Source organism: Dromiciops gliroides, chromosome 3, assembly GCF_019393635.1.
Source record: "Dromiciops gliroides isolate mDroGli1 chromosome 3, mDroGli1.pri, whole genome shotgun sequence".
NCBI lineage: Eukaryota > Metazoa > Chordata > Mammalia > Microbiotheria > Microbiotheriidae > Dromiciops > Dromiciops gliroides.
The window spans coordinates 618300187-618327477 of NC_057863.1; the positions used below are offsets into that span (position 1 = coordinate 618300187).

At 40.8% G+C, this 27291-nt stretch overlaps 1 protein-coding gene and 1 pseudogene across 3 annotated transcripts in view; both read left to right on the forward strand.

Annotated features, from left to right (window-relative positions):
* FBXO42 (F-box protein 42) overlaps positions 1-27291 on the forward strand; it is a 106655-nt gene that overhangs the window by 33604 nt on the left and 45760 nt on the right. For all 3 annotated transcript variants that reach the window (XM_043995119.1, XM_043995118.1, XM_043995120.1), the window contains 2 exons: positions 9409-9675; positions 11395-11511. In XM_043995119.1, coding sequence (XP_043851054.1) covers positions 9426-9675; positions 11395-11511 — 367 coding nt within the window. In that variant the 5' untranslated portion in view covers positions 9409-9425. The remainder of the gene's footprint in view (positions 1-9408; positions 9676-11394; positions 11512-27291) is intronic.
* On the forward strand, positions 22227-22539 carry LOC122748987 (annotated as a pseudogene).

Genomic DNA, 27291 nt, shown 5'->3' on the forward strand with positions numbered 1-27291 from the left:
GTTGGGTACGTTACATTTTTATACACAACTGAATGTGTGTGTGCATACATATATACATAAATACACACACAAACAGACATATACATCCTTCTTTGAACTGATTCCAATGAGAGTGAGGCATTCCCTGCCACCACTAGCCCCCGCCCCATTTCCCCCTTTGTTGTAAAAGCTCTTTCTTGTATGTCTTTCATGTTAGAAAATTTACCTCATGCTACCTCTCCCTTCTCCCTGTGCATACCTCTTTCTCCCTCCTACATTTTTTTTTAATAGGAAACACTAATTTTTTTTGGGGGGGACAATTGGGGTTAAGTGACTTGCCCAGGGTCACACAGCTAGTAAGTGTTAAGTGTCTGAGGCTGGATTTGAACTCAGGTCCTCCTGAATCCAGGGCCAGTGCTCTATCCACTGTGCCACGTAACTGCCCCTCCCTCCTTCATTTTTTTGGCAGACCATTCCAACATAATTGACCTACACCCATACCCTCTGTTTATGTAAACTCTTTTTAACTGATAAAGTTCTTAGGAGTTATATGTATCATTTTCCCAAATAGGAATGTATGTAGTTTAACTTCTTTGAGCCCCTTGATTATTCTTTTGTGTTAGCTGTTAATACTTATTTTGAGTCTTTTGTTTGAATGTCAACATTTCTATTCAGCTCTGGTCTTTTTAAATTTTTAGAATTTTAATTTTTTCCCCCAAATTATATGTAAAAACAAACTTTAACATAAATTTAAAAAACTTTGTGTTCCAAATTCTCTTCCTCCCTCCCCACCCCCCTTTAAGAATTTAAGCAATTCAGTATGTTATACAGGTGTTGTCATGCAAAACATTTCCACATTAGTCAGGTTATGAAAGAAAACAGACAAAAAAATTTTTAGAAAAAAGAACAAAAAATTATGCTTTAATCTGTATTCAGATACTATCAGTTCTTTCCCTCTAGATGGATTGCATTTTTCATAAGTCCTTCAGAGTTGTCTTTGATCATTGTATTGCTGAAAATAACTGTCATTCACAGCAGATCATCTTACAATATTGCTGTTATTTTGTATACAGTACATTTCACTTTGTATCAGCTCATGTAAGTCTTTCTTTTCTTTTCTTTTCTTTTTTTTTTTTTGCGGGGCGATGGGGGTTAAGTGACTTGCCCAAGGTCACACAGCTAGTAAGTGGCAAGTGTCTGAGGCCGGATTTGAACTCAGGAACTCCTGAATCCAGGGCCGGTGCTTTATCCACTGCGCCACCTAGCCGCCCCATGTAAGTCTTTCCAGGTTTTTCTGATAGCATCCTGCTCATCATTTCTTATAGCACAATAGTTTTCCATCATAATCTCATTCCACAGTTTGTTCAGCCATTCCCCAGCTCTGGTCTTTTCATCAGGAATGCTTGAAAGTCCTCTATTTCATTAAATATCCATTTTGCCGCCTGAAGGATTACACTCAGTTTTGCTGGGTAGGTGATTCTTGGTTGTAATTCTAGCTTCACTGGCTTCTAGAATTATCATTCCAAGCCCTCTCTTCCTTTAATGTGGAAACCACTAAATCTTGTTTGTTTGTTTGTTGTTTTTGCAGGGCAGTGAGGGTTAAGCGACTTGCCCAGAGTCACGCAGCTAGTAAGCGTCAAGTGCTTGAGGCCGGATTTGAACTCAGGTATTCCTGAATCCAGGACTGGTGCTTTATCCACTGCGCCATCTAGCTGCTCCCTAAATCTTTTTTGATCCACAAATTTTGAATGGTTTCTCTCTGGCTGCCTAAAGTATTTTCTCTTTGATCTAGGAGTTCTAGAATTTGGCCATAATATTCCTGTGGGTTTTCATTTTGGGATCTCTTTTAGGAGATGATCTTTCAGATAGATTCTTTAAATTTCTATTTTACCCTCAGCACAGTTTTCTTTGATAATTTCTTGAAATATTATGTCTAGATACTTGCTTTGATCATGACTTTCAGATAGTCTAGTCATTTCATTTATTCATTCATTTGAAATTATCTCTCCTTGATCTATTTTCTAGGTCATTTGTTTTTCTGATGAAATATTTCACATTTTCTTCAATTTTTTCATTCTTTTGATTTTGTATTGTTTCTTGATGTCTCATGGAATCATTAGTTGTCATTTGCCTAATTCTAATTTTTAAGGAATATTTTCTTCAGTGTATCTTTGTAACCCTTTTACATTTGATCTATTTTGCTCTTTAAAGAGTTTTTTTTTCAAGTGAATTTTTGTGCCTCTTTTAACCATTTGGCCAGTTCCTGTTTTTAAGGTGTCATTTTCTCCAGTATTTTTTTGTGCCTCTCTTACCAAGCTAATTAATTACCATTTTTGTTTCTTGCATCACTCTCATTTCTTTTCCTAATTTTTCCTCTACCACTCACTTCTTTCCTTAACTCTTCCAGGAATTCTTTGTTTTGTTTTGGGTTTTTTTGTGGGGCAATGAGGGTTAAGTGACTTGTCCAGGGTCACACAGCTAGTAAGTGTCAAGTGTCTGAAGTCAGATTTGAACTCAGGTCCTCCTGAATCCAGGGCTGGTGCTTTATCCACTGGACCACCTAGCTGCCCCCTCTTCCAGGAATTCTTGTTGGTATTGGGTACAGTTAGCATTTTCCTTTGGGGTTTTTTTGGGTAGCTGTTTTGACATTGTTGTCTTCTGAGTTTGCCTTGGTCTTCTGGGCCACCATAGTAACTTTTTATGTTCAAATTATTTTGTTGCTGTTGTTTTTCTCATTTTCCCAACATATTTTTTTCTTTCTTTTTTTTAATATATAATTTTTTTTGGGTGGGGCAATGGGGGATAAGTGACTTGCCCAGGGTCACACAGCTAATAAGTGTCAAGTGTCTGAGGCCGAATTTGAACTCAGGTACTCCTGAATCCAGGGCTGGCGCTTTATCTACTGTGCAACCTAGCCGCCCCCCCCCCCCCAACATATTTCTTTATTGGTATAGGCTCCAAGCAGATCTCTACCAGACCTCCATCCCAGTGTTACTGCCTTCTCTTGTTTACCTCTTAAGTGTTTTTTTTAGGCCAGAAAAATATTCCATACTAACTTTTTGTTGGCTCTGCTGATCCAAAATTTGTTTTGAGGAATTATTTAACTGTAGTTTGGAGGGGAATGTTGAGAGTTCAGCTGGGTGGCTGCCCCTAATCTGCCACCTTTGTTCCATCCTCAGTCCATGAACTTTAAAAAGAATTTGAAAAATTATCTAATATAATTGATTTCTTTTGTAATTTTGTTTTATTTTATGCATTTAAAAACATAATTCTGAGTAGGGGTTCCTAAACTTCACCAGAATTTCAAAAAGATCCATGGTACAAAGGTTAAGAATGTCTTGTGTAGAAGAGGAGAAGAAGCTGAGACAGAGCCTAAGATTGCAGTGTAGATGATCAGGCAGCAAAGGAGATTGGAAAGGAGTGGTTCAGATAGATAGGAGGTGAACCCAGAGAGGAGAAAGTGTGCATGAGGAGGGTGTTAAATAGTATCAAAAGCAGCAGACAGGTGGAGAAAGACCAGGCTCAAGAAGAAACAACCACATTTAACATTAAAAGATCATTGCTAAGGGCAGCTAGGTGGTGCAGTGGATAGAGCACCGGCCCTGGAGTCAGGAGTACCTGAGTTCAAATCTGGCCTCAGACACTTAACACTTACTAGCTGTGTGACCCTGGGCAAGTCACTTAACCCCAATTGCCTCACTAAAAAAAAAAAAAGATCATTGCTAACTTTAGAGAGATCAGTTTCAGTTGAGGGATGAAAGAAAAAACTGATTGCAGAGGGTTAAGGAGAGAAAATGGAGAATGAGTGGACTTTTTAAGGAGTTTGGAGAGATTTTGGATCCACGATTTGAAACATGTGATCTAGTGAAGGTTTTCAAAAAACAGGGGAGAGTTAGGGATGTTTTAAAGAAGTAGAGAAGGAATTAGTTGATGAGAGAGATGAAAGATTCGGGATGATTGAACTGCAGAAGACCTGGGGAGGGGAGGGGAGGGGAGAGGAAGTGCACATAGAGAGGTTGGACTTTGGCAAGAAGAACAATTACTTCTATCAAAGACTGGGGGGAAAGGAGGAGAGAAGAGGATGTCGGGGGGGGGTTAAAAAGTTTGAGGGAATGGGAGAAGGGAAAGCCCATGTCAAATAATCTCACTTTTTTTTTTTCCAGTAAAGTAAGAGGTGAGGTCCTCAGCTGAGGTAGGTGGGAATGGTGAAGATGAGGTGGGGGAGGCTTGGTTGCAGTGAGGGTTCAGTTGAGGTTGGATGAAGATGGATTTGTAATGTGTCTCATCAGTGAAATTGAGAAATTTATTCTTTTTTCATTCAATTTATGAATAGAAGTGGAGTAATAGCAGTAATCAGCTGAGGTTTTCAAAGACGAATGGTGATAGGACAAAGCAGATGGCGATGTAGAGTTTGAAGTGGCTTCAGGTTGGGTGGCTTATTGGCTGTGAGCACTACTGACTTCTGTCCAAAATCACACCTTTCCTGGCAGCAGCTGAGACAAAGACGCAAGATAGAAATTTTGATCCATAGCTGTGGGAAAATAACAATAATCCTTTGTGTAAAATGCTATCTAGCTAATAATCAACCAAGAACTAGCATCCAGTAGCATAGATTGGGACATAGATTCTGCTTTATATTTATAATAGGACTGCCCACCAGAGGCAGCAAATTGGAATTCTAGCCATTTATAAGTGCTCAACTATGGTTGATTTCTGTTATTAAAAATGAAAAGCTTATAGATACATTTCTGTGTCTACTAAGTAGCTAGCAGTTTGCTAATAGTAACAGAAGTTATGCCAAATTGTTCTATTTCCAGATTCCCTTTGTCATAACATTGACTGTTAGGAGCTAAGCAGCCTCCAGATTTTGAGTGCTTCTGTTAACATAGATGATACATGAAACAGTCTGTGCATTTGGTGAAACACCTGCTAAGGGAATGTGTCTCTTACCCTTTTACTCCATGAAGAACAGCTGTGCTCTAAGTGGCAGGGGGTTCATAGCAGAGTGGTTTTCAATTTAAGAATCTTTGGAATGTTTCTCCTTTAAAAAAAATTCCCTCCTTTTGGAGAATTTGCTTCTGTCTCCTCTTCTGTCTGAAATCCTATACCTTCTTCAAAACCCTGCTTAGATGTCCTCTTCATGTAGTATTTTCTTGATCCTTCTGGCTGTAAGTGACCTCTCTTTCCTTTGAACTCCTCTAGCTTACAGAATTTCTTTGTTGAAATTCTTTTTCTCTTCCTTTAAGCCTCAGTTCAGGTAACACGTCTTCTGTGAAGCCTTCCCTGAGACCCTTAACTGAAAGTAATCTCTTCAAATTTTCTTAGGCTATTTTTTTCTGGATCTCATCTTTGCCTTCATCACATACTACCTTGAATCATACTCATTTGTATACATGGTGCATCTGTCACCTACCTCCCTTCAGAGGGGGCTTTTCTACAATTCTAATGTATGTAGATATTTTAGAGGCATTGTGTAGTGAAAAGAATATTTACTGGGAACCAAGGAATCCAGATTGTAAATTTAGGCTTGATATGAGGAAAAACTTTTTAATAATTTAGAACTATTCCAAAGTAGTAGTCACTTCTTGTGGAAGATGTTTTCCAAAACAGTTGTTAGCGATGTAGCACTAGAAAGTTCAGACTTTTTCATGAGCTTTCATCATGGCTTTCCTTGTTAGAACTCCAAATTTTAGATTTTTTGGAACAGATATCAAAACACACGTTTAGTAAGATGTTGGTAACAATAGTAGAAACTGATTTTTTTTGTAATTAAAAATGATTAATATCTTTTGTGGGATTTTAGGCCACAGCTTTGTCTGTCTGCCTCTGCCTTAGAAGGGATAGGGCAAGAGACAAGAAAACTGTTCAACTTGGCATGAAAATCACATGATCACATGCATCAGTTTATCAGTTAAGGTTCTAAAATGCAATGATATTTTTCATTAGCTACTTCTTGTATAATTTGTAGAAAAACAAAAAATTTCATAACTGAAAGGTTCAAATTTTCTATATATTCTGAGAGTAAGAGAATTTCATGGCTGAATCAGTGGAGTCAAAATGGAGCTCTGAAGATCAGTGGCGAGTGTATGATTTTAGAGTAATGCATTTGGACCCATTTCAGCATTCTTAGTGTGGCAGCTGTGTGTAAGACTTAATGAATAATTTTACATAAATGGAGAAAAAATTGCCCTTTTTAGAGCAGGGCTTCTTATGGGGCCCATGAACTTCTTTTTCTTTTTTTGCAGGGAAATGAGGGTTAAGTGACTTGCCCAGGGTCACACAGCTAGTTAAGTGTTAAGTGTCTGAGGTCGGATTTGAACTCAGGTTCTCCTGAATCCAGGGCCAGTGCTCTATCCACTGTGCCACCTGGCTGCCTCTGGCACATGAACTTCTTATTGTTTTCTACTTAAATATAATTGGGTTCCACCGTAATCCTTTTTATTTTATACATTTAAAAATTGGAGTCCTAAAAAGCCCATGACACAAAAAATGTTAAAAAAAAATTCTAGAGCCACGACATATCTTTGAGGTTTACTTAAAACTTTAGGTCTTATGAGATAAAATTCTTTCAAGCTGAGGTCATAGTATCATGGATTTGGAGCTAGAAAGGCCCTTAGAGCTCATCTCTTTCAACTGTCTCATTTTAGAAATGGGGAAACAGGCTTCAAAAGTTTAAGTGACTTTTCCAAGGTTCAGGTAATAAGTGGCAGCCTCAGGATTCAAACTTAGGTCCTCTGACTTCAAATTCTCTGCCCTTTGCACCGTGCTTTGGTGCTCAGGTGAAAATCATAGAGAATTTTTTATTACAAATCATTGACTTTATATGGATCATTCAGGTAGCATAGTAACTTAGGAACTGTATCAAAATGTGAGAATCAGTAAATTATTGGCTTGTGACCTGAATGAGACCTTAGTGATTATTTCCAGTCCAAAACCCATCATTTTATAGATCAGGAAACCGACCCAGAGCGAGGAAGTGACTTGCCTATGGTCACTCATGTGAGTAGTAGAATTAGAATTTAAATATGGATCCTTGGACTCCATATCCCATGATCGTCCCAACCTATTGCATTGCTACTTCAGAAACTGATAATGGGGGCAGCTAGGTGGCGCAGTGGATAGAGCACTGGCCCTGGATTCAGGAGTACCTGAGTTCAAATCTGGCCTCAGACACTGAACACTTACTAGCTGTGTGACCCCGGGCAAGTCACTTAACCCCAATTGCCTCACTAAAAAAAAAACAAAAATAAAAACCAGAAATTGATCATGAAAAATCTCTAATCTCTTTTATTGGAAGGGTATTTTAAAGGGTTTTCTTTTGATTAGGAGCAGGTTTTACACAATGAATGGGAATTTCATTCTTGTATGTATGTACTTTGCATACATCATGATCCTTTCATGTCTTGATCTGCAATAGTGTAACAAGGCCCACAGTGAGACAAGTAGATGCTGCCTTTACTTCAACTACTAAAGATGCATATTGTTAGAAAGATCTTCAAATGTAAGGAAAAATAAAACGGGTTTCTTGTTCAGTGTGGTAGTTTGAGAGTTAGGAAATTGGGAGAATTAGATAAACAGACACCTTTTTTTGTGGGGGTGGGGTGGGTGGGGCAATGAGGGTTAAGTGACTTGCCCAGGGTCACACAGCTAGTAACTGTCAAGTGTCTGAGTCTGGATTTGAATTCAGGTACTCCTGAATCCAGGGCTTGTGCTTTTATCTACTGCTCCACCTAGCTGCCCCCAGCAGACACCATTCTTAAAGGAACCATCTAGGTCACGTTCCTGACCCTTTTTGTAGTTTCATGCACTTTGTGCATTACAAGAGTATGTTAGCAAGGTAGAAAAATTACTTGACAATATGAAAAAATGCTCTAGATCACTATTGATCAGAGAAATGCAAATTAAAACAACTCTGAGGCATCACCTCACACCTATCAGAGTGGTAAATATAACAAAAAAGGAAAATATTGGAAGTTAGAGGTGATGTTAGAAACCTGTTACACTAATCCACTGTTGGTGGAGTTATGAGCTGATCCAACCATTCTGGAGAGCAATTTGAAACTATGCTCAAACGTCTATAGAACTGTGCATACCCTTTGATCCAGTAATACCACTGCTAGGCTTATACCCCAAAGATGTCACCCAAAAGAGAAAAAGACCTATTTGTACAAAAATATCTATAGCAGCTCTTTCTGTGGTGGCTAAGAATTGGAAATCAAAGAAATGCCCATTAATTGGGGAATTGCTAAACAAGCTGTGATATATGATTGTGATGGAATAGTATTGTGCTATAAGAAATGACAAGCAGGATGATTTCAAAAAGGCTTGGAAAGACTTGTATGAACTGATGTATAGTGAAGTGAGCAGAACCAGGAGAACAGTGTGCACAGTGAGAGCAATACTGTTTGATGAAGAACTGTGAATGACTTAACTAGTCAAGTTTTTTTTGTACAAAATGACTAATATGTAATGTTTTACATAATTGCACCTATATCTGAATTCTTACTGCCTCAGGGAAGGAGGGATAGAATTTGGAACTCAAAACTTTAAATAAAAATATTTATTATTAAAAAAAGAATAATAAAAAAGGAATTTTTTTAAGACTAAAAAGAAAGATTACTTGACATACTGTTGTCTTTAGAAGTCTTCATCTGGTTTCAGTAAATAAATATTGCTTAGACATAGTGTGGTGTAATGGGAAGAGTATTAGCTTTGGAGTCAAATCTTCTCTGTAATTGGGATTGGGTTTGAATTCTACCTCTATAATTGACATGCTACCTCTATGAATTTTTCTGGGCTTTATTTATTTTCCTCATGTGTAAGATGAGTAGAATGTACTAGATGGTTGCTAAGTTCTATCTCTACATCTTATGATTTTGTGATTGGGATATTTTGTGGTCCACATGTTTTGTTTATATTAGAGGCAGTAACACAGGCTGCTACATTTGGTGTACTTGTATAATGTGAGGGAGTCTGGGCAAAAGGCAGAATGCTGGATGTCATCTCCATACCCTCTCCCCACATAGGCTCTAGGTGTTGTGTATGGGATGCTTATTGATCTTTCTTCATTTAAGATCCTGGATCATTGGCTCCAGCCAAGGAAAGGTGGAGGATGATTCCTTTGAGGCCTCCATTTTAAGTCCTTTCCTTAGAAGTGTTGCTGGAGAATTGTGTCAGGCACTAAAGTCTCATTTGACCTGGAATGATTGATTTTTAGTAGAGATAAGTCCACTTAGGAATCGTCAGTGATTCTTTGATTCCTAGAATTTCAGATTCCGATTGCATATGGCAAATAAGTTGGTGGGGTGGGGGTGTGGGGGAAACTGTTTTAAATAAGACTGGCTTCAAAGGTGTGACTAGGCCCCACATCAGAGCTGTGACAGAGTCCTGCTGTGTGTTCAACTAACTCTTCTCCCTCTCCTTCTGCAGCCGTCAAGGGGAATGCCATGGCCAGTTCCTCGGACAGTGAGGATGACAGCTTCATGGCCGTGGACCAAGAAGAAGCAGGGGTGGAGGGGACAATGGAGCAAGATGAGGAGCCCCACCCTGAACTGGAGATTGAGGAGACCAGACATAACAGGTCTATGTCTGAACTGCCTGAAGAGGTTCTGGAGTACATCCTGTCTTTCCTCTCACCATATCAGGAGCACAAAACCTCAGCTCTTGTCTGCAAACAGTGGTACCGACTTATTAAAGGTATGGCCTGTGCCACCGAAAATGTGCTCCTCACTTCTTTGAAAATCTCTTTCATTTCAGAATTTCAGCTTCAGAGGCTCCCTCTCCCTCACTTTCATTTATCTGGCCTCCTCAGGGTCATTGTCGCTATTTCTATTAAGAGATAAGCAGAGTCCAACACTTCCTTTCCATCTGGAAGCTAGGCCTGTGAACAGTTCATTCTGAGTTTGTCTGGGTGGTACTTGAGACCCAAATAGATAGAGGGCTGGAAGAGGCCTTAGAGGCCCTGAATCCAACTGCCTTAAAGATGAGGAAACAGACCCAGAGAGGGGAAGAGACTGGATCTGGTCAATTGAGTTCTTCAGCAGGGAAAGTTAGGGATAAATCTGACACTGTCACATTAAACATAGACTATTCTTAACAGTCTGATCACTGGGAAAGAGAATTTCATGCACGTCCAATTCTCTGGGGCATGATTGTTATGAGTGATTGTTGTTCCTCTTCTCCCCACTCCCTGCCTCCCTCCCACTCCTCCAGCTAGCTTTCTTTGTATCATTGTTTGGGCCCCTTTGTTCCATCTTGGCCTATCAAGTCAGGATACTAAGTGTACATCAGATGAATGAGCATTGAACCAGGTCAGTGTCATGTGTCAAAGCCTTCCTTTCCGATGTGAACATGGCAGCTAGCCTTGTTGTGGGAGACTGCTCTTAAAGGAGTGCTTTTATGCAGTTGCACCTTGTGTGTCCTGTATCTGATTGCTTACCACCTCAGAGAGAGGGGAGGGGATGGAGAGGAGGAAGGAGGGATAGAATTTGGAACTCAAAACTTGAAATAAAAATGTTTGTTATTACTTTTTTCAAAAAGAGGAGTATCAGAAAGTCCTAAGCCATCCTTAGATCATGTCCCATCCAGGGACGGGGGAGAGGGGCTCTCTAGGGCCACAGAGCCTTCAGTTGTCATGTTTGTCAAACCTTTAACCTCTCAGAACAATGTGACGCTTTGAAATCCAGTATTGACGGCAGTTATTTTTCTCCTTCTTTGAAGTGGGAAGATTGTTCTGAGACTCACATCATCTTAACAGTCATATGATCTGACTACTAAAGACTGAGGTCAGCTGCCCTCTTGTCCTTTTGAGTTCAGGAGGGTGTCACAGTTTCTGACTTGGTCCCCTTCTTGTGCACATGGAGAGAATTAGAGTATTTCCAAGTTGCAAAGGACCTGAGAGGTCCTAGTCCCTAACCGATGCCATGGATATCAAGCTTTTGTTTTTGAAATCCTATCCCTCTTGAACCATCTTCTCTTTTAGATTCTCAGACTAAGGCTCCTACTTTCCACTGAACACTTTGAAATCTGCTGTCTTCAAGTCTAGGGTTTACATTCTCATCTCCAACAAATCTAGTTTCAACATATTTTCTCTAGATTCGTCCTCAATAGAGATGGAAAATGTGACCTGCCTAAAAAAAAAGGTAGTATGTGTGTGTTCCCTTACAACGCTATCACTGCTCAGCTTTAATGATAAAGAGGGTCTGCACATTTTGGACTTAGTCCCATCTCTCACTAACTATGAACTTGGGAAATCACTCAAGTTTTCTGGGTCCAGTTTCTTATCTGTAGAAAAGAGGAAGTTCAGCTAAATGGTCATTGGTCTTGGTCACTCTACAATTCTATTATTCATTATGATCTTTGATTTCTAAGTCATGTTATCCATTCACTGAAGTGTTTCCCTTCATTTTTCTACAGGTGTGGCCCACCAGTGTTATCATGGCTTTATTAAGGCTGTACAGGAAGGAAACATTCAATGGGAGAGTCGAACTTACCCCTACCCCGGAACCCCAATCACTCAGCGGTTCTCACATAGTAAGTCCTTAACCAAAAAAGGAGAGGCTAGTGCTTCCTTTCCTAGAATTTATCGTAGCATTGGTCCAGAGACCACCTCTGCTTATAGGTTTTGTTTATAGTGAGGAGCACATCAAAGGAGAATTTGTCATTTTTGTTGAGAGTGAAAAAGGGACACATGCCTGAGTTTCCTTGCTCCAGTGATGTGCTCTATTTGCTCCTGGGATTCCCCTAGTACTTGTCTTCTGAAGAGCTTAAGGTTCTGTTGTTTAGCATTTTAAGTATCTCCTGTTATAAAGATTGAGAAAAGATAAAGAGCATACTTGAGGATATTTTGGAGCTTTTTTATATGAAAAACATTTAATATTGTCATTATGGTAATTATACATAGAAACAAGTGCTGAATATAATAGAATCAATGTTAAACTTTTGGCTTCAAAGAGAAGAGTGGGTGATTTTTTTTTTTTTTTTTTTGCGGGGCAATGAAGGTTAAGTGACTTGCCCAGGTAACACAGCTAGTAAGTGTCAAGTGTCTGAGGTCGGATTTGAACTCAGGTCCTTCTGAATCCAGGGCCGGAGCTTTATCCATTGTGCCACCTAGCTGTCCCCTTGTGTGGGTGATTTTTAAAAAAATTGTGTAAAGCAAATCTGAACTAGAGAGGCCATAAATAAGGAAGGATACTAGAATGGTACTTTATGGACCAGAGCTGATTAGTTAGGAGATTCTCAAAACTCTGTTGTCTGCTTATAAAACTTCGATAGTGCTTGTACTACAGACTAGACAGGAATAGAGAAGTGTTAGGAAGCCTCAAGTTGTATAAGTTAGTATTTGTGAACCCTGCTGGCAGAGAGCTATAGTGGAAACAACATGATTGAAATCTTGACCATTTCCTAAGCATCTGCTGAGTATGCGTATAGACTCTGGTATTTTTATAAGAGTGATAACGATATTCATTTTTAGAGCTTCAGTGCTGCAGTATGCTTTGGGGGAAAGAGGTTGCTTTGTGTGGATGTGTGTTTTTATTTTTATTTTTTTAGTGAGGCGCTTGGGGTTAAGTGACTTGCCCACGGTCACACAGCTAGTAAGTGTTGTGTTGTGTCTGAGGCCGGATTTGAACTCAGGTCCTCCTGACTCCAGGGCCAGTGCTCTATCCACTGTGCCACCTAGCTGCCCCTGGATGTGTGTTTTTAACAGACTTTGAATGCAGTTATTCTAGTGAAGGCTAATGAACCTTTAGGTACCCACTCAGATAATTATATCTGCAATTGATGTGGGGTTTTTTTCAGGGGAGATGGAGCTGTGTTACTATTTTGAATAAATATTTAATTAATGAAAAAATTAGGTGAAGCTGCTAAAAGAAATGGGGTCAAGTGTTCTGTGTTCCTTCTCTGTCCCATTCTTGTTTTGGCCCGGTTAGTTACTGACTCTTCTGGGAACAGTATTTTGTCTTAACTATGTAAATGAATTTAGTGCATTTTAGGATATGAGTCTTCTGGAATCCTAAGTGATTCATACCCTTCAGTCATGATTTATTAAGTGAATGTAGAATGCAGAAATGTTTGGCAAGGATGGAAATATATGTGAGCTTGACAATATAGGTCTAATTTTGAAGATGACCCACGAAGAAACATTGCGTAGCTTTGTGAGGTCCCATTGTGAAACTTCTCGCACTCCCTTTTCCTTGAGTAGCCTTCCCCTGGTGCCCCCCCCCCCCCCCCATTCTGAAACCTTCCAAGGTATTGGACAGAAGTTTGGTAGCGCTTGGGGGAGAAGGCCTGTCAAATGTTGAGTGGAGCAGAAGGGCTGGGTAGAAAGAACAGCTAAATAAACAGTCTGTGGTCCTTAAATAATCTCACAACTGGGAAGGACTTCAGCAGTCATTTAGTCTGAGCAGGAATAACCTTTGTAACATTCCGGACTGGTGGTGAACATTCAGTTTTTGCTGGAAAATATCCAGTAATGTGGTACGTACCACCTAGAGAACAGTTCTTTCTGCTTTTGGACAACTGCAGCATTTCCCTTATGTCAGGCTGAAGTTTGCCTCTCAGCAGCTTCTCCGTGGTTCTGAGTTCTGCCCTTGGAGAGAAGCAGATGTTCTCTTTCTCATGACAGTCCTTCAGATGCCTCAAGACAACTGGCATGCTCCTTTTTAGTCTTCTCTTCTTCGGCTGCTCTCATGCGGCTTGGCTGCCAGGACCCTAGTAATTTGGATGTATTCCTCTAGCAGTGCCCTACTTTGTCATTGCTTCAGACTGTGCTGGGTATTGGTTAGAAAGGAGACAGAATGGGGGCAGCTAGGTGGCGCAGTGGATAGAGCACCGGCCCTGGATTCAGGAGGACCCGAGTTCAAATCCAGCCTCAGACACTTAACAATTACTAGCTGTGTGACCCTGGACAAGTCACTTAACCCCTATTGCCTCACAACAACAACAACAAAAAAAAATAAAAGAAAGGAGACAGAACAGACTTAGTTGAGAGTAGGATCTTAGATTTAGGGCTAGACCCTACGAGTTCTTGAGTCCTACCTTGTCCAAGGTCACACATATCATATGTGATGTCCTGACTTCAAAGCCAGAGCTTTATTTACTAATGGAGGAAGTGTATGTGGGTACTCTCTCACAATGGAAGTTCAGTTTTATTATGGGAGAGGGGAAAAGAAGAGATCCATTAGGTTGTTGCACCAATATTTTGAAAAGGAAATGTAGGTATTAGTTATGAAGCCTTGGTATTTTCCATAATTCACAGGAGACTTTTCAGTTTTTTCCTAAACAATAAGAAGACAAAAGTTAGGATAAGATAGAAATGAATATTTGGGGGATTTTTAGTTGCAGTAAAAGACACTGTTGGGAGAAGTGCTAACAGAGTGAGAATAGGAAATAACAGACTTCATGTTTCTTCAGAGCTTTCCTTCCAATGACGCTGGGAGGCAGGTAGTGCAAATCTTATTGATCCTAATTTACAGATGAGGAAGGTGAGACTGGCCGGGGTGAATTTCTCCAAATGTTCTCATCCAGCAAGAGTCTGGGTTTTCATTTGACCCCAGGTGTCCTGATTCCCTTCTGGTATCATTTGCCTTTTTAGCCTCTCTGGTGACTAGTCAGGGCTGACCCTGAAATGAGGTGGGCAGAAAGTGGATATGAGGAATGCTTTTCAAGGGTTCCCCAAACCAGCAAATAAGATATTCTTAGGGAAAGCAAAGATGGGAATCCAGTTAGAGAACCAGACATGGCTTATGCAAGATGATGAAAAAGTCAGAGACAAAATCAGTCTTTCCCTCAGTCTTTAGTGAGCTCAGTGGCTTAGTGGGTAGACTGTTGGACGTGTAGTCAGGAAAGCATGAGTTCAAGTCCGGCCTCAGACACTCCCTACCTGTGTGACCCTGGGCCATTCACTTCACCTCTGTCTGCCTCACTTTCTTCATCTGTAAAATGGGATAATAATAGCATCTACCTCCCAGAACTGTTGTGAGGATCAGGTGGGATAATAGAAAGAGTTTGTAAAGAACTATGCAAATATTGCTGTTACTGCTGCTAATGCTGCTGAAGGGTTGTCCTTTTAGGTAAATCTATACCTCTAACAGTGGTGAGCATGCAGCCTGTTTTAGACATGATACATTAATTAGATCTAAATAAATCACCAGATCAGATTGGCTGCTATGTAAGAGGTTTTTTTTTTTTGTTTGTGTGTGTGTTGTTGGTTTTTTGCGGGGCAGTGAGGGTTAAGTGACTTGCCCAAGGTCACACAGCTAGCAAGTGTCAAGTGTCTGAGGCTAGATTTGAACTCAGGTCCTCCTGAATCCAGGGCTGGTGCTTTATCCACTGTGCCACCTAGCTGCTCCCCATTTAAGAGTTTTGAAGGAACTTATACTTCAAGAAGTCTCTTGTGGTGCTCATGCTTATATCTCTCCAGCTTGGTAGGACCTGCCAAGACTTGCATTTCATTGGCATAATCTTTGAGAGCCCAGAGTCTCCTCCATACCACTGGGACACCTTAGAATAGGACTTTTTTTTTTTTTTTTTGGTGGGGCAATGAGGGTTAATTGACTTGCCCAGGGTCACACAGCTAGTAAGTGTCAAGTGTCTGAGGCTGAATTTGAACTTAGGTCCTTCTGAATCCAGGGCTGGTACTTTATCCACTGTGCCACCCAGCTGCCCCCTAGAATAGGACTTTAGTGGAAGTTAAAGATCTAAAAGGGAAAATTAGGAGACTTGCAAGCAGGATATGTAAACCAGTCGGTCAGAGGGACTGAGTAAGTGTGCCTCCTTTCTTCTAGGAGAAGAGCTTCAGGGGAATCCTAGGAATTTCAGATCAGTGGATCTCACTTTCATATTGGACAAGCTTCTAGAACCTATAATTAAAAACAATAGAATCAGTGATAAGCTTAAGCATAACCTATTGAGGCAAAGGGCATAGATTTTTTTGGTAAGTGTTAACCATCTCAAGTTCTAGGAGATAGTCAATAATTGTGTAACTAAAGGGAGAAGCAGTGGAGTTTGGACTCTTCAGAGTGCTTTCGATAAGGTTCCATATCAAAGGCTTCTTTAGAAAAAAAGCCAAAACACTCTCTCGAGTCAAGGGAGAGGCTTTTCCCACAGATAAAACAGGCAGTAAAACTCAGAGTGTAATCAATCAGCTGGGAAGTAATCATGGAGACAGGTACTTCTTTAGTTGGAGAAAGATTAACTCTGTTATCATCTAGGGATTCATGCTGGAAACAGTACCATGTAAACTTTTTATATGTGATTTGGAAGATGGAACGTACAATGAAATACTCTGGCTTGTTAATGGCGCCATTGAAATAAGATGCCAGGCCAGTAGGGAGAAATGGCAAGAAGACGTCTAGAACGTGGCCAGAACTGAGCCCATGAGCTTGACTGTAAATGAGAGTTAGAAAATGAAGCCATTTCAGAATGGGGAGAACCCTTAGAAATCCTGGGCCAGTTCCCCTATTTTATAGGTTAAGAAACTAAGGCCCAGAGAGGGGAAATGACTTAGCTAAGGTCACATGCATTTTATAAAATAGCAGTCTGGTGGTACATTTTTTGGTATGCAACAGATTCTTCCAAGCAACATGTGTCCCCCCCCCCCTAAAAAAAAACCCAACCAAAACCCCCCCAACATTTACAAAGTACATTCCCTGAGAAAAGTTTGGTTATTGATAACTACAGAGAAGAAGGATGTGCTCTTTAACTTTGGTACTTAGTACTCATGCTGGTCCCTGTGTCAGCCAGAGTTTCGTTGCTTCTTCATGTTGACCTTATTGACCTCGTAGCAATAATTTTATAGCATGTTCTTTTGGCCCTGCTTTGTCTGCTCAGCATCATGTCATAAAAATGTTTCTTTCTGAATTCTACATGCATATCATTCCTTATAGCAATATAATAATATAACAATATAATGTATATAGCAATATAACAATATTCCATTCTATTTGTATACCACAATTTGTTCAGCCATTCTACACTTTATTATCATAAATAATGTGATATGAACCTTTGTACAATGGGGTTTTCCTTATTATTAACTTCCTCGTATTTTTTTTTGTACGATTCCAGATTGTGTTCTGGAACAATTGGATCAATTCATAGCTTCTTGAGCAATCAGTTATAAATGTCCCATGTATTTAGGGGGAAATAACTATGCTTTCAGCACTGTTCATCTTGTAAACTTATAAACTAAGAGAGAAATGTAGGAGCTATATCCTCGAGAGAGGCTATGTGACCTTTGTCACATCAGTCCCCACTCTCTGGGCCTCAGTTCTGGAGAAATGATTGGGTTGGACTAGACATTCTTTAAGTCTTGGCTCTAAAGACAGCAGCCTGCTGTGTTGCTTCAGTCAGACCAGCTGGTCAACTCTTGGTTATCTTCCAGGGCCTCAGTAACAACATTGCTACCAGCCGGGCGATGCCATGGATAGTGTTGGACCTAGAGTCAAGAAGACAAGAGTTTCAGGCCTGCCTCAGATGCTGCTGAGCTGTGTGATCCTGGGCAAGTCACTTAACCTCTCTCAGCCTCAGTTTCCTTATCTGCAAATTGGCTATAATGATAGCACCTGCTTCCCAGTGTTGTGAGGTTAAGACAAACACACATTTATGAAGCACTTTACCAGCCTTAAAGGACTCTATAAGTGCCAGCTGTTACTCTAATTATACAAAGGCCCTGTGTCTTCTAGGCTTCTGGCACTCTGCCCCGGTCAGGTCCCTACAGACTGATGTGGAGCTAGAGCAGCGCCAGACTTTGGGGGTAATACCCCCCACCCCCTGGGGCAGTCTGGCGAAGCCCAGGGACTCTCCCACAGAATCGTGTTCTTAAATGTATAAAACAAAATATGCAGGATGACAAAGGACACCAACCATGTTGATAATAGAAATAAACAGAATGTTTTTTAAAAGCCAAACTCACAGAGCCCTGCCTTAAAGGAAGGCAGCTGCCGTGATCAAGGGTCCCAGGGAGTTTTCTTAGGAGGAGAGGCTAGAAAAAAAGCATAACTTTGGGAGGAGACAAGTGGGCGAATCTGAGCCAAGCAAAGCGGGTCAGACTCTGAAGGATTTGGTGGTGGTGAACATGGCCTTGTGTACAAAGTTCCAGAATCTGAGACCTGAAAGTCTGCCCTGAAAGCCTCAAAGAGATAGTTTTAGGACAAGTTGAGAGGAAGTTTGTGAAACTGAGAGAATTGTGGAATACCATGGCCGAAAGTACCCTGAGAAGTCAGCTACTCCAACTTCCTAATCGAACAGAAGGGGAAACTGAGTCCAGTGCCTTAAGTGACTTGCCCAGAGTGTCACAGCTAGGAAGGGGCAGAGCTGGGGACCCAAGTCCTGTTCTTCTGGCTCCTAGTGTTGTGCTCTTTGCGTGACACATTCCCCCCCCCCAAAGTGGTGTTGAAAACATTTATAAGAAGGCTTTGGTAAATTCAGGGTAAGAAAACTACCAGTGTTTAGGGGAAACGGCTAACCTAATAATAGTGATAGTGTCTGCTCTAAAGGTTTGTCATAGATAAGTTTTCTAGCTTATTGGCTTCATCTCATGTGGCCTTTGTTTCGTACTATGGCCCATGGCCCTGCTCTTCCCTTTTCTGATGCTGGTGGGGTGGAGATGCCATAAATGATCTTTTACTGGGTTTGTTTCCCCTGCTCCTTGTTGCATGAGTGGTCATTGTAATGTGTGGAAGAATGGGTGATTAGTAACTACACCCACCCAACAATTTCAGATCATTGTTCAGAAAAGAAGCTTTGTGGTCCTTTGACTTAGAGGGACCCTTCTGTTATTTTGGAAAGAGGCCTTTTTAGTGCTTCTTTGTGAGCAGCACAGGGCATAACTAATCATGATGTCCTTGAATAAAGGAGCGATGCCCAAATTGGTTCAGAGACCTGTTAATTCTACAACTTCTCTTGCTTTGAAAGAAATTGGAGGGTTCAGGTTTTACATATTTGTTCATTCATTCACTAAGCAATGGGCTCTTGCAGTAACCAACAGGGCCACACTGGATCATTAACCTTGCCTCTTTCCATTGTCATTCCAAATTTGTAATAAATTATCCTGATGTGTATGCCTGAGTGCAAGGCTCATGAGGACTTCATATTCTTGGAATGGGGGACAAATGCCTGAAGACATTTGTGTGCAGACCTGGGGAAAACAAGGGATTTAGCATCCTGAGTGGCAAAAGTCAGTGTGTATAATTTTTATTCATTCAGTGAATTTATTCTGTATTCATATAGAATACCTGAGCAGAAGATAGAGATTAGAGGAGAGTTAAATTTAGTTCATTATAAAGGCATTAGACATGTATGGAATCACTATAGAACAGACTTTGCAGTATGAATAATCACATGGATCTTTGGATACATTCTTGTTTGTTTTTTGGTGAGGCAATTGGGGTTAAGTGACTTGCCCAAGGTCACACAGCTAGTAAGTGTTAAGTGTCTGAGGCTGGCTTTGAACTCAGGTCCTCCTGACTCCAGGGCCAGTGCTCTATCCGCTGGGCCACCCAGCTGCCCCTGGATACATTCTTGAGAGGGAATTGTTGGCGATTGCCCTTTGCAGTTATCATGATACTTGAGGAAACCAGGGTTCATTCTGAAAAGAATCTGTTGGAAACAAGATGTGCACTTGCTGAAAAGGGTACATCGAGTGGATCAGACTTTCTCTTTGCCTTTCTGGTTTATCCTTGGAAACTGTTCCTTGGTACAGTGTACATGCCTTTGTGGGTTACACTTATTTTGTATTAGACAGGACTCCGAGGGTCAGATGAGGGAAGAGATTTCAAGAAGCCAAATGACTTGCCCCGAGTACCTCAGGCAGTACTTGAATCCAGGTCCTCAGACTGCAGATCCGTCATTCTTTCCTTACATCATGCTAAATGACATGCCCATATTGTGCTATCATGTAGAAATTCTTTATCACATGTGCCAGAGGTCAGATCTTGGGATAGAAATTTGAAAGGAGAAATGTTCTATTTAGGTGAGCAGCTTTGAATTTTCACACTTCATTTTTTTAAATAAAATAATCTTTATTGTGTGGACCCAGTTTCTTTTTTTTTTGGTGAGGCAATTGGGGTTAAGTGACTTGCCCAGGGTCACACAGCTAGTAAGTGTTGTGTCTGAGGCTGGATTTGAACTCAGGTCTTCCTGAATCCAGGGCCTGTGCTTTTATCTACTACACTACCTAGCTGCCCCTCACACTTCGTTTTTTGATCAGTCAGTATGATGATTTTAGCACTGAGATTGTTAGGAAGACCCATTTAAATTTTGGCAGGCCTTTTACTTCCTAAGTAGTATTTTAGGGTTTTGTTGTGTTGTGTTGTGTTTTTTTTTTAAATGAAGTATAACACTATTAATGTTTACTTATTTCCTATAAATAGTTAAGCTTGTTATTGATGGCTCTCAGATTCTCATTCTGTTCTATTTGAGTTGTAAACATAGCTGTTACAAACGGCTTTCTTCCTCTTTTAACTTTGTTGATGGGTGGCTGCTGGTCATTGAAAATACAGTATGTGAAGTTTGCTATTTCAATCCCATTAGTCCTCATATTCATTGGGCTGTGCCTTCCTCTTCCAGAAACCTTTGTTTGCTCAGAGAGTCAGGAAAATGCTGGCTGCTTTATTTTCATATAAGATTAAAAATACACGCTGGAAGGACGTCATGGGGCCTGGCTGGCTGGCTGGGTTTCTGGTCCAAAAAGAGAAGAATGTTTGCCGCCTCTTGGAAAAAGAAAGACTCCGTACTTTCTTGCTGTTTGAAGGATTAAGCCAAAGAGTTGATCTTTGAGGTGGGAAAGGAGACAAAAAATGAACAGTTTTTTAATTTGAGAAATGATGAGTTTGTGTTAAATGTTGTGATATTGGAGATACCCATGAAAGTTTTCCAGGCTATGAAAAGACTGCTGAGCCATTTGGGAGAGCTATATTCAAATTTCATTAGAATTACCATGGGAAAATGAGTGCCTTTTGTTCAAGGTACTAATTGGTCTGAGTTAAAATGATCTTATCTTATTGTCAGGCTTAGTTATGGCGATAAAGATTCAAGCCACTAGGATCCTAGCCCTGTTAGTAGAGATTGAAATGTATCTATCCAATGCTTTCTAATTTTATTGCTACTAATAATTAACAATTACATCACTATGAGAGGAACTGCTAGGATTTTATTGTTTACAGTCATTTAAAAATTTATTTATTTTAATTTCTTTCTTTCTTTTTTGTTTTTGCGGGCAATGAGGGTTAAGTGACTTGCCCAAGGTCACACAGCTAGCAAGTGTCAAGTGTCTGAGGCTGGATTTGAACTTAGGTCTTCCTGAATCCAGGGCTGGTGCTTTATCCACTGTGCCACCTAGCTGCCCCCCTAAAGTCATTCTTGGTGGGTTCCATTCAATAAACATTTATTTAAAGACCTCTTGTATTTAGATTGCATTGGACCAGGTGGTTAAAGAGATAGAAAAGTAACCAGGGCCTGGCGCCACCCTTGTGGAGTTTACAGTCTAGTTAGGTGGGGAAGTTACAATATACATGATGATAACTAACATTTATATAGCACCTACTGTGTGCCAGCCACTATGCTAAACACTTTTACAAATATCTCATTTGATCCACAAAAATGGCCCTGGAAGATAGGTGCTATTATTATCCTCATTTTACAGATAAGGAAACTGAGACTAACAGAGGTTAAGTGACTTGTCCAAAGTTGCATAAAGTAGTCTAAGGCTGACTCCAGGCCCCACATTATCCATTATATATATATATTTTACATAATAAATAGAAACTACATTTGAATATAGAATAACTATGTTATATAAAGAAGTAATCCTATTTTATTTTCTGCATTTAAAAACATAATTCTTGGGGGCAGCTAGGTGGTGCAGTGGACAAAGCACCAGCCCACCTCAGATACTTGACTCTTACTAGCTGTGTGACCTTGGGCAAGTCACTTAACCTTCATTGCCCCACAAAAAACAAAAACAATTTAAAAACATGATTCTGGGAAAGGGTTCATGTATGGGCTTCCGCAGACGGCCAAAGAGGCCTCTTTGACGTAGAAAAGGTTAAGAACTCTTGCTCTAGATAGAGGGGACAGTGGCCCTGAGGAGAACACATAATATGTTCAGGGGATGGTTTGGTTGGTGCCTGGGATGTATAAAAGAGAGTCTTCGGCCTTCCAGAGGGTGACATTCAGCCGAGAGCCTGCGGCGGGACTGAGTGAGGGTCGGTCCAGACCAGCCGTGTGCTTCTCCGTTCGCCCCTGCCATGGCCCAGCTGATCCGCAATGCCACTGAGAAGGCCCCGGTCCTGCTAAACGCTGCTGCAACTTATTCGAAGCCTCGATTGGTCACATTTTGGCACTATGCCAAGGTTGAGCTGGTTCCTCCAAGTCCTACTGAGAATCCCCAGAGCCATTGAGAGCCTGAGAAAAATAATCACATCAGCTCGAACTGGTAGCTTCAGAAATCTCACAGTTAAGGAAGCTCTGCTAAATAGTTTGGTGGCCACTGAGGTGTGCATGTGCTTTTACGTTGGCAAGATCATAGGCAAGGGTGGCATCGTTGGATATAATGTTTGAAGACCAGTTCTTAGCATCTTGAGTGTTTGATTTATCTTTTGTTGTTCATGGAACAGATATGCCTAGACTTCTAAATAAAACAAGGAGATAATGTGGGGGAAAAAAAAAAGAGAGTCTTCGGATAAGGCTGGAAACACAGGGTAGCACCACCAGATGGTAGGAGGCCTGGAACAATGGGCACAGGAGAATGAACTTTTCTTAGGAGGGAAGCACAAGAATGACATAAAGAGATCTATGCATAATCAAGATTTTTCTGTCAGCAGCTGGATGGGGGTGGGGTGGTTGGGAGAGGACAGATGACTGCTCCTTGGAGAAGAAAGAGTAGTGACAAAGACCTGGTATGTAGATGGAAGAATGCAATCCCAAAGATGTTAGGGAGCTCCCTACCTTTTTCTTTCACCTTGTCTTGCTGCATGGACCAAAATCTGTGTCCTAGAGGATTTAACCTTTTCATCCCTGTGTCTCTCAAGGCCCTGGTTGGTGAGTGTGTAGTCCATTGTTTCAGGCTGCTCCAGCCGTTCTTTACTTTTCTCTCCTCCCACTCCTCCTTTCTACTTCTGAAGCCATCATGAAATCATTACTATGCTATATTGCCATTGCTCCTTCATGAGTCTATTAATCCTTGGTTTTCTAACCCAAAACACCCATCCCTGACCATTGCTCCCTTATATGTGTTTGTCTTCCTCATTAGAATTTAAATTAGAATATAAACTTCTTGAGGAAGTGTTTTCACATTTGTTTTTGTATTCAGTAGCTTAGCACTATGCTTGGCACATAGTAAGTGCTTAATAAATGTTCATTCATTCTTCAGTAGTACCTGGTAACTAGATATGAGGGGCAGCTGGGGGGTGCAGTGGCTTAGATTTCATGAGTTCAAATTTGGTTTCAGATACTAGCTGTGTGACCCTGGGCAAGTTACTTCAGCCTGCTTGCCTCAATTTCCTCATCTGTAAAATGAGCTGGAGAAGGAAATGGCAAATCCCCCCAGTAACTTTGCTAAGAAACCCCCCAAATGGGGTCATGTAGAGTCAGACACGTCTGAAACAACCTAACACTAACAACAAACCAGATATGAAAAGGGAGGATAATGACCCCCAACTTTCTAGGGTAGGAAATTGAGTGAATGACAGTGCTACAGAGAGAAATAGCCAAATCAGAAGGAGGAAGCAGGTTTGGGGCTGAGGGAATGATGACCTGTTGAGTTTGGGGTGTCTGAGACATCCAGATTGAAATGCCCTAGGGCCGTTGGAAATATGGGTCCAATGTTCAGAAGACAGATCAAGTCTGAGAACTGGATCTGGGGATGACCAGATAATGTTTCATACCTACAAATCCAAGGTTCCTTCTTCATGGTTCATTGAAGAGCACTGATCCCTAATTGCTCTTACATTATAATTGATCTACATGGCAAGCTACAGGCCAGACAAAATGGGAGACTTCTCAAATGATAAAGGTTTTAACTACTTCCCCTGCTGAGTGAGGTTGTGTGTGTGACTAAACACACTGTTTTATTGCCTCTAATTCATCCGAGTGTACTGGCTTGCCTTACTAGTTCAAGAATTACTGAAGGGATCCAGTGGATGGGTTGTGTTAGGAAGGGGGTCATTCATGTAGGTAAAGAATTATGGCAGTGGCATTTGGTAAGTAAAAATCAATAGAATGCCTTTTCTTTTGCTAAAGTTGAATAAATGGTGCTAGAGTTCCCAATAAGTCTTAGAAGGAGTGACTTGCTAAACAGGTTCTGTCCAAAGAAGGTTTCTTTCTGGTCATTGAAACCATAGGGCTAGCCTATTGAGTCTCCTGTTTTCTTCCCTTCCCCCTTTCCTTTTATTCACCCCCGACTGTTCTGACCTAGTTACATTCCACATTTTTTATTTCCCTGGTGATGTGGGTGAGAGAACAGGGAGGGAAGAAAGAGGTTTATGCCCTATACTCTTCTTGAGAAAAAGAAGAAATAGCTCAGGGAAAGCTTATACTCCTGTTTTCTTCTTTTTTGTTATATGTAGTTTATAGTTGTAGATGGGGCTTACTTAACATCTGCTATAAAGACTTTTCTTTTCAATGCTAATAAAAATAAGTGTTGTCATTTCTGTAGTACATTAATGTTTATGAAGTGTTTGCAGTTCTGTGAGGAAGATAGCAGATTTTAAAAAAGTTTCTGTTGATGACATTTTAACATCATCATAACTGCCCCTAACAATCCCTCTCTATCCTCCCTTCCAGAGAGCCATCTTGTTAAAGTGATTTTTTTAAAGACAAAAAGGGGGGGGGGAATTAGCATAATTGATCTACTTTGAAAAATGTGTAACACTTCTGGACCTCTCCTTCCATGAAGGTGTGGGTTGGGAAAATCTCATAGCTTGGCTTTTAAGTCGTGCTTATTCTTTATAATCTTGCATCATTCCATTTGATGTTTTGGGTATGTGTATGTGGTTGTTCCTTCCATTTACATTGTTGTGATCTTCTTTTATGTTGTTTTCTGCATTCTGTTGACCTCATTCTGCTTCAGTTCATGTGATCTTCTTATACTTCTCAGTATCCATCATACTCAGCATTTCATACGGTAGTCAGGGTCTATTATATTCATGCACTATTCCCTAATCGATCATTATTTTTGTTTCCAGTGTTTTTCTGTCACAAAGAAGTGCCCATATAAATGTTTTGATTATATAGGGATTTTCTTCTTATCTATGGCTTCCTTGGAGGGTGGGGTACAAGGTTTTTTTTAATGCTTTTTTTGTTTTTTGAGGCGGTTCCAGGTGATGTACTGTGCTTTTACTAGTAAAGGCAACTCCTATTGTGGAAAAGCCCTCAAATAATGCAGATTAGCAGCACCCTCTATCTCTTTCAGTTGTAGAAAATGTCTGGGCCACTAAAAATAAGTTAATTGGTCTATGGTTACAGAGACCATGTGTTTCAGAACCAGGACTTAAAGCCAGGTATTCTTGACTTTCAAAGTTGGTCTTTTATCCATTATGCCATGCTGTCCTTAGGCAAGTATTATTAACCACATTTAATAGAGGAGGAAATAGGTTTAGGAAGTCAGTGGTCACTGAGCTAGTTATTGGAAATGCCCTGGTCTTTGGGCTCCATTGGTGTCTGCTAAGGCCTAGTAAATAGGCTAGGCTGACTTAGAACCTTCCCAGGGCATTTGTGGCTTTCTGAACCAACTCTCTACCACCTGCTCTTTAGCATCCCACTGCCCTGTGGTTTCCAAACACTTTTTTTTTTTTTTTTGGGTGAGGCAGTTGGAGTTAAGTGACTTGCCCAGGGTCACACAGCTAGTAAGTGTTAAGTGTCTGAGGCCAGATTTGAACTCAGGTCCTCCTGAATCCAGGGCCGGTGCTCTATCCACTGTGCCACCTAGCTGCCCCTCCAAACACTTTCAACTGGCCTGATTCTGGGACACCCTGGCAACGCTGATTCTTCTCCTTAATAATTTGAGGTATCCGGGTCTATATTTTTTCTTTTTTTTTCTTTTCTTTTTTTTTTTTAGTGAGGCAATTGGGGCCAAGTGACTTACCCAGGGTCACACAGCCAGCAAGTGTCAAGTGTCTGAGGCCGGACCCAAACTCAGGTACTCCTGACTCCAGGGCCGGTGCTCCATCCACTGTGCCACCTAGCTGCCCCTATAGTTTTTCAAAGAAAGATTTTAAAAAAGATGATGCTTCCATCTTCGTCTAGGAAAATCGAGTTAGATTGGAAGGGATCTCGGAGGCTATCTAGTCCATCTCTCTCATTTTGTAGAAGAGTCTCCTGCAGCCTAGAGACATTGAGAAACTTGCACCAAAAGATCACAAAGGATGGAGGTGGTAGAACCAGGACTGAAGTCAGGTTGAAGTTCAGTGCTCTTGCCACTTCACCAAGGGCCTTAGTCCCACATTTTATATTTGATGAAATGGCCCCAGAAAGGGAAGTGGTTTATTGGAAGTCATAGATTCGAAGGGGCAGCTAAGTGGCCCAGTGGATAGAACACTGGACCTGGAGTCAGGGGGACCTGAGTTCAAATCCGGCCTCAGACACTTGACACTTACTAGCTGTGTGACCCTGGGTAAGTCACTTAACCCCAATTGCCCTACCAAAAAAAAAAAAGAAAGAAAGAAAGTCACAGATTTGAGTGCCAGCCCAGGAGCTTTTGACCTCAGATCCAACTTTTACCACATTGCCCTGCCTTCCCTCCTGGCTCATGTCCCTCATTTTTAACATGAGGATATTGGACTAGATGATGTTTTTGGTGTTTTCTGATCTGACATTCATGGACTCTCATCTTTTTGTACTTTTTCCTGGCCAGTCAGAAGGTGCATACAAAATGCTATCTTTGGAAGCCATTGCTCTTGTGTAAGGTACTCTGAAAAATTATACTACTGCAGCCCTCAGCATTACTGGTCAGTACTGATGTTCTGATGTTCCCTCTGTGGTAGTGGCTATCTGTTTCAGGAATCGCCGTACAAGTTGGCTTGGTGGTTAAACAGTTTGGATGTGTTTGTGAAGCTCTTGAGTTTTCAATAGTGGGAAGTCATTAGAATTCATGTGGCCTGAGAGTCCCTGAGCAGGAGGTACTTGGTGATTTTTGATCCACTTCCCTAGAAAATTTGTGTGTCCATTTGTACTCTAGCTAAAGATGACGTGGAGGGTATCTGTTTTCTTTTTCTGGGTAGAATTTTAGAATTAGCTTTAGAATCTCAATCCTGTCCTTGAACCCCACTTCAAGGCTGGCTCCTTGTGGGGCTTAAGGGAGAAGTCACATTTTCT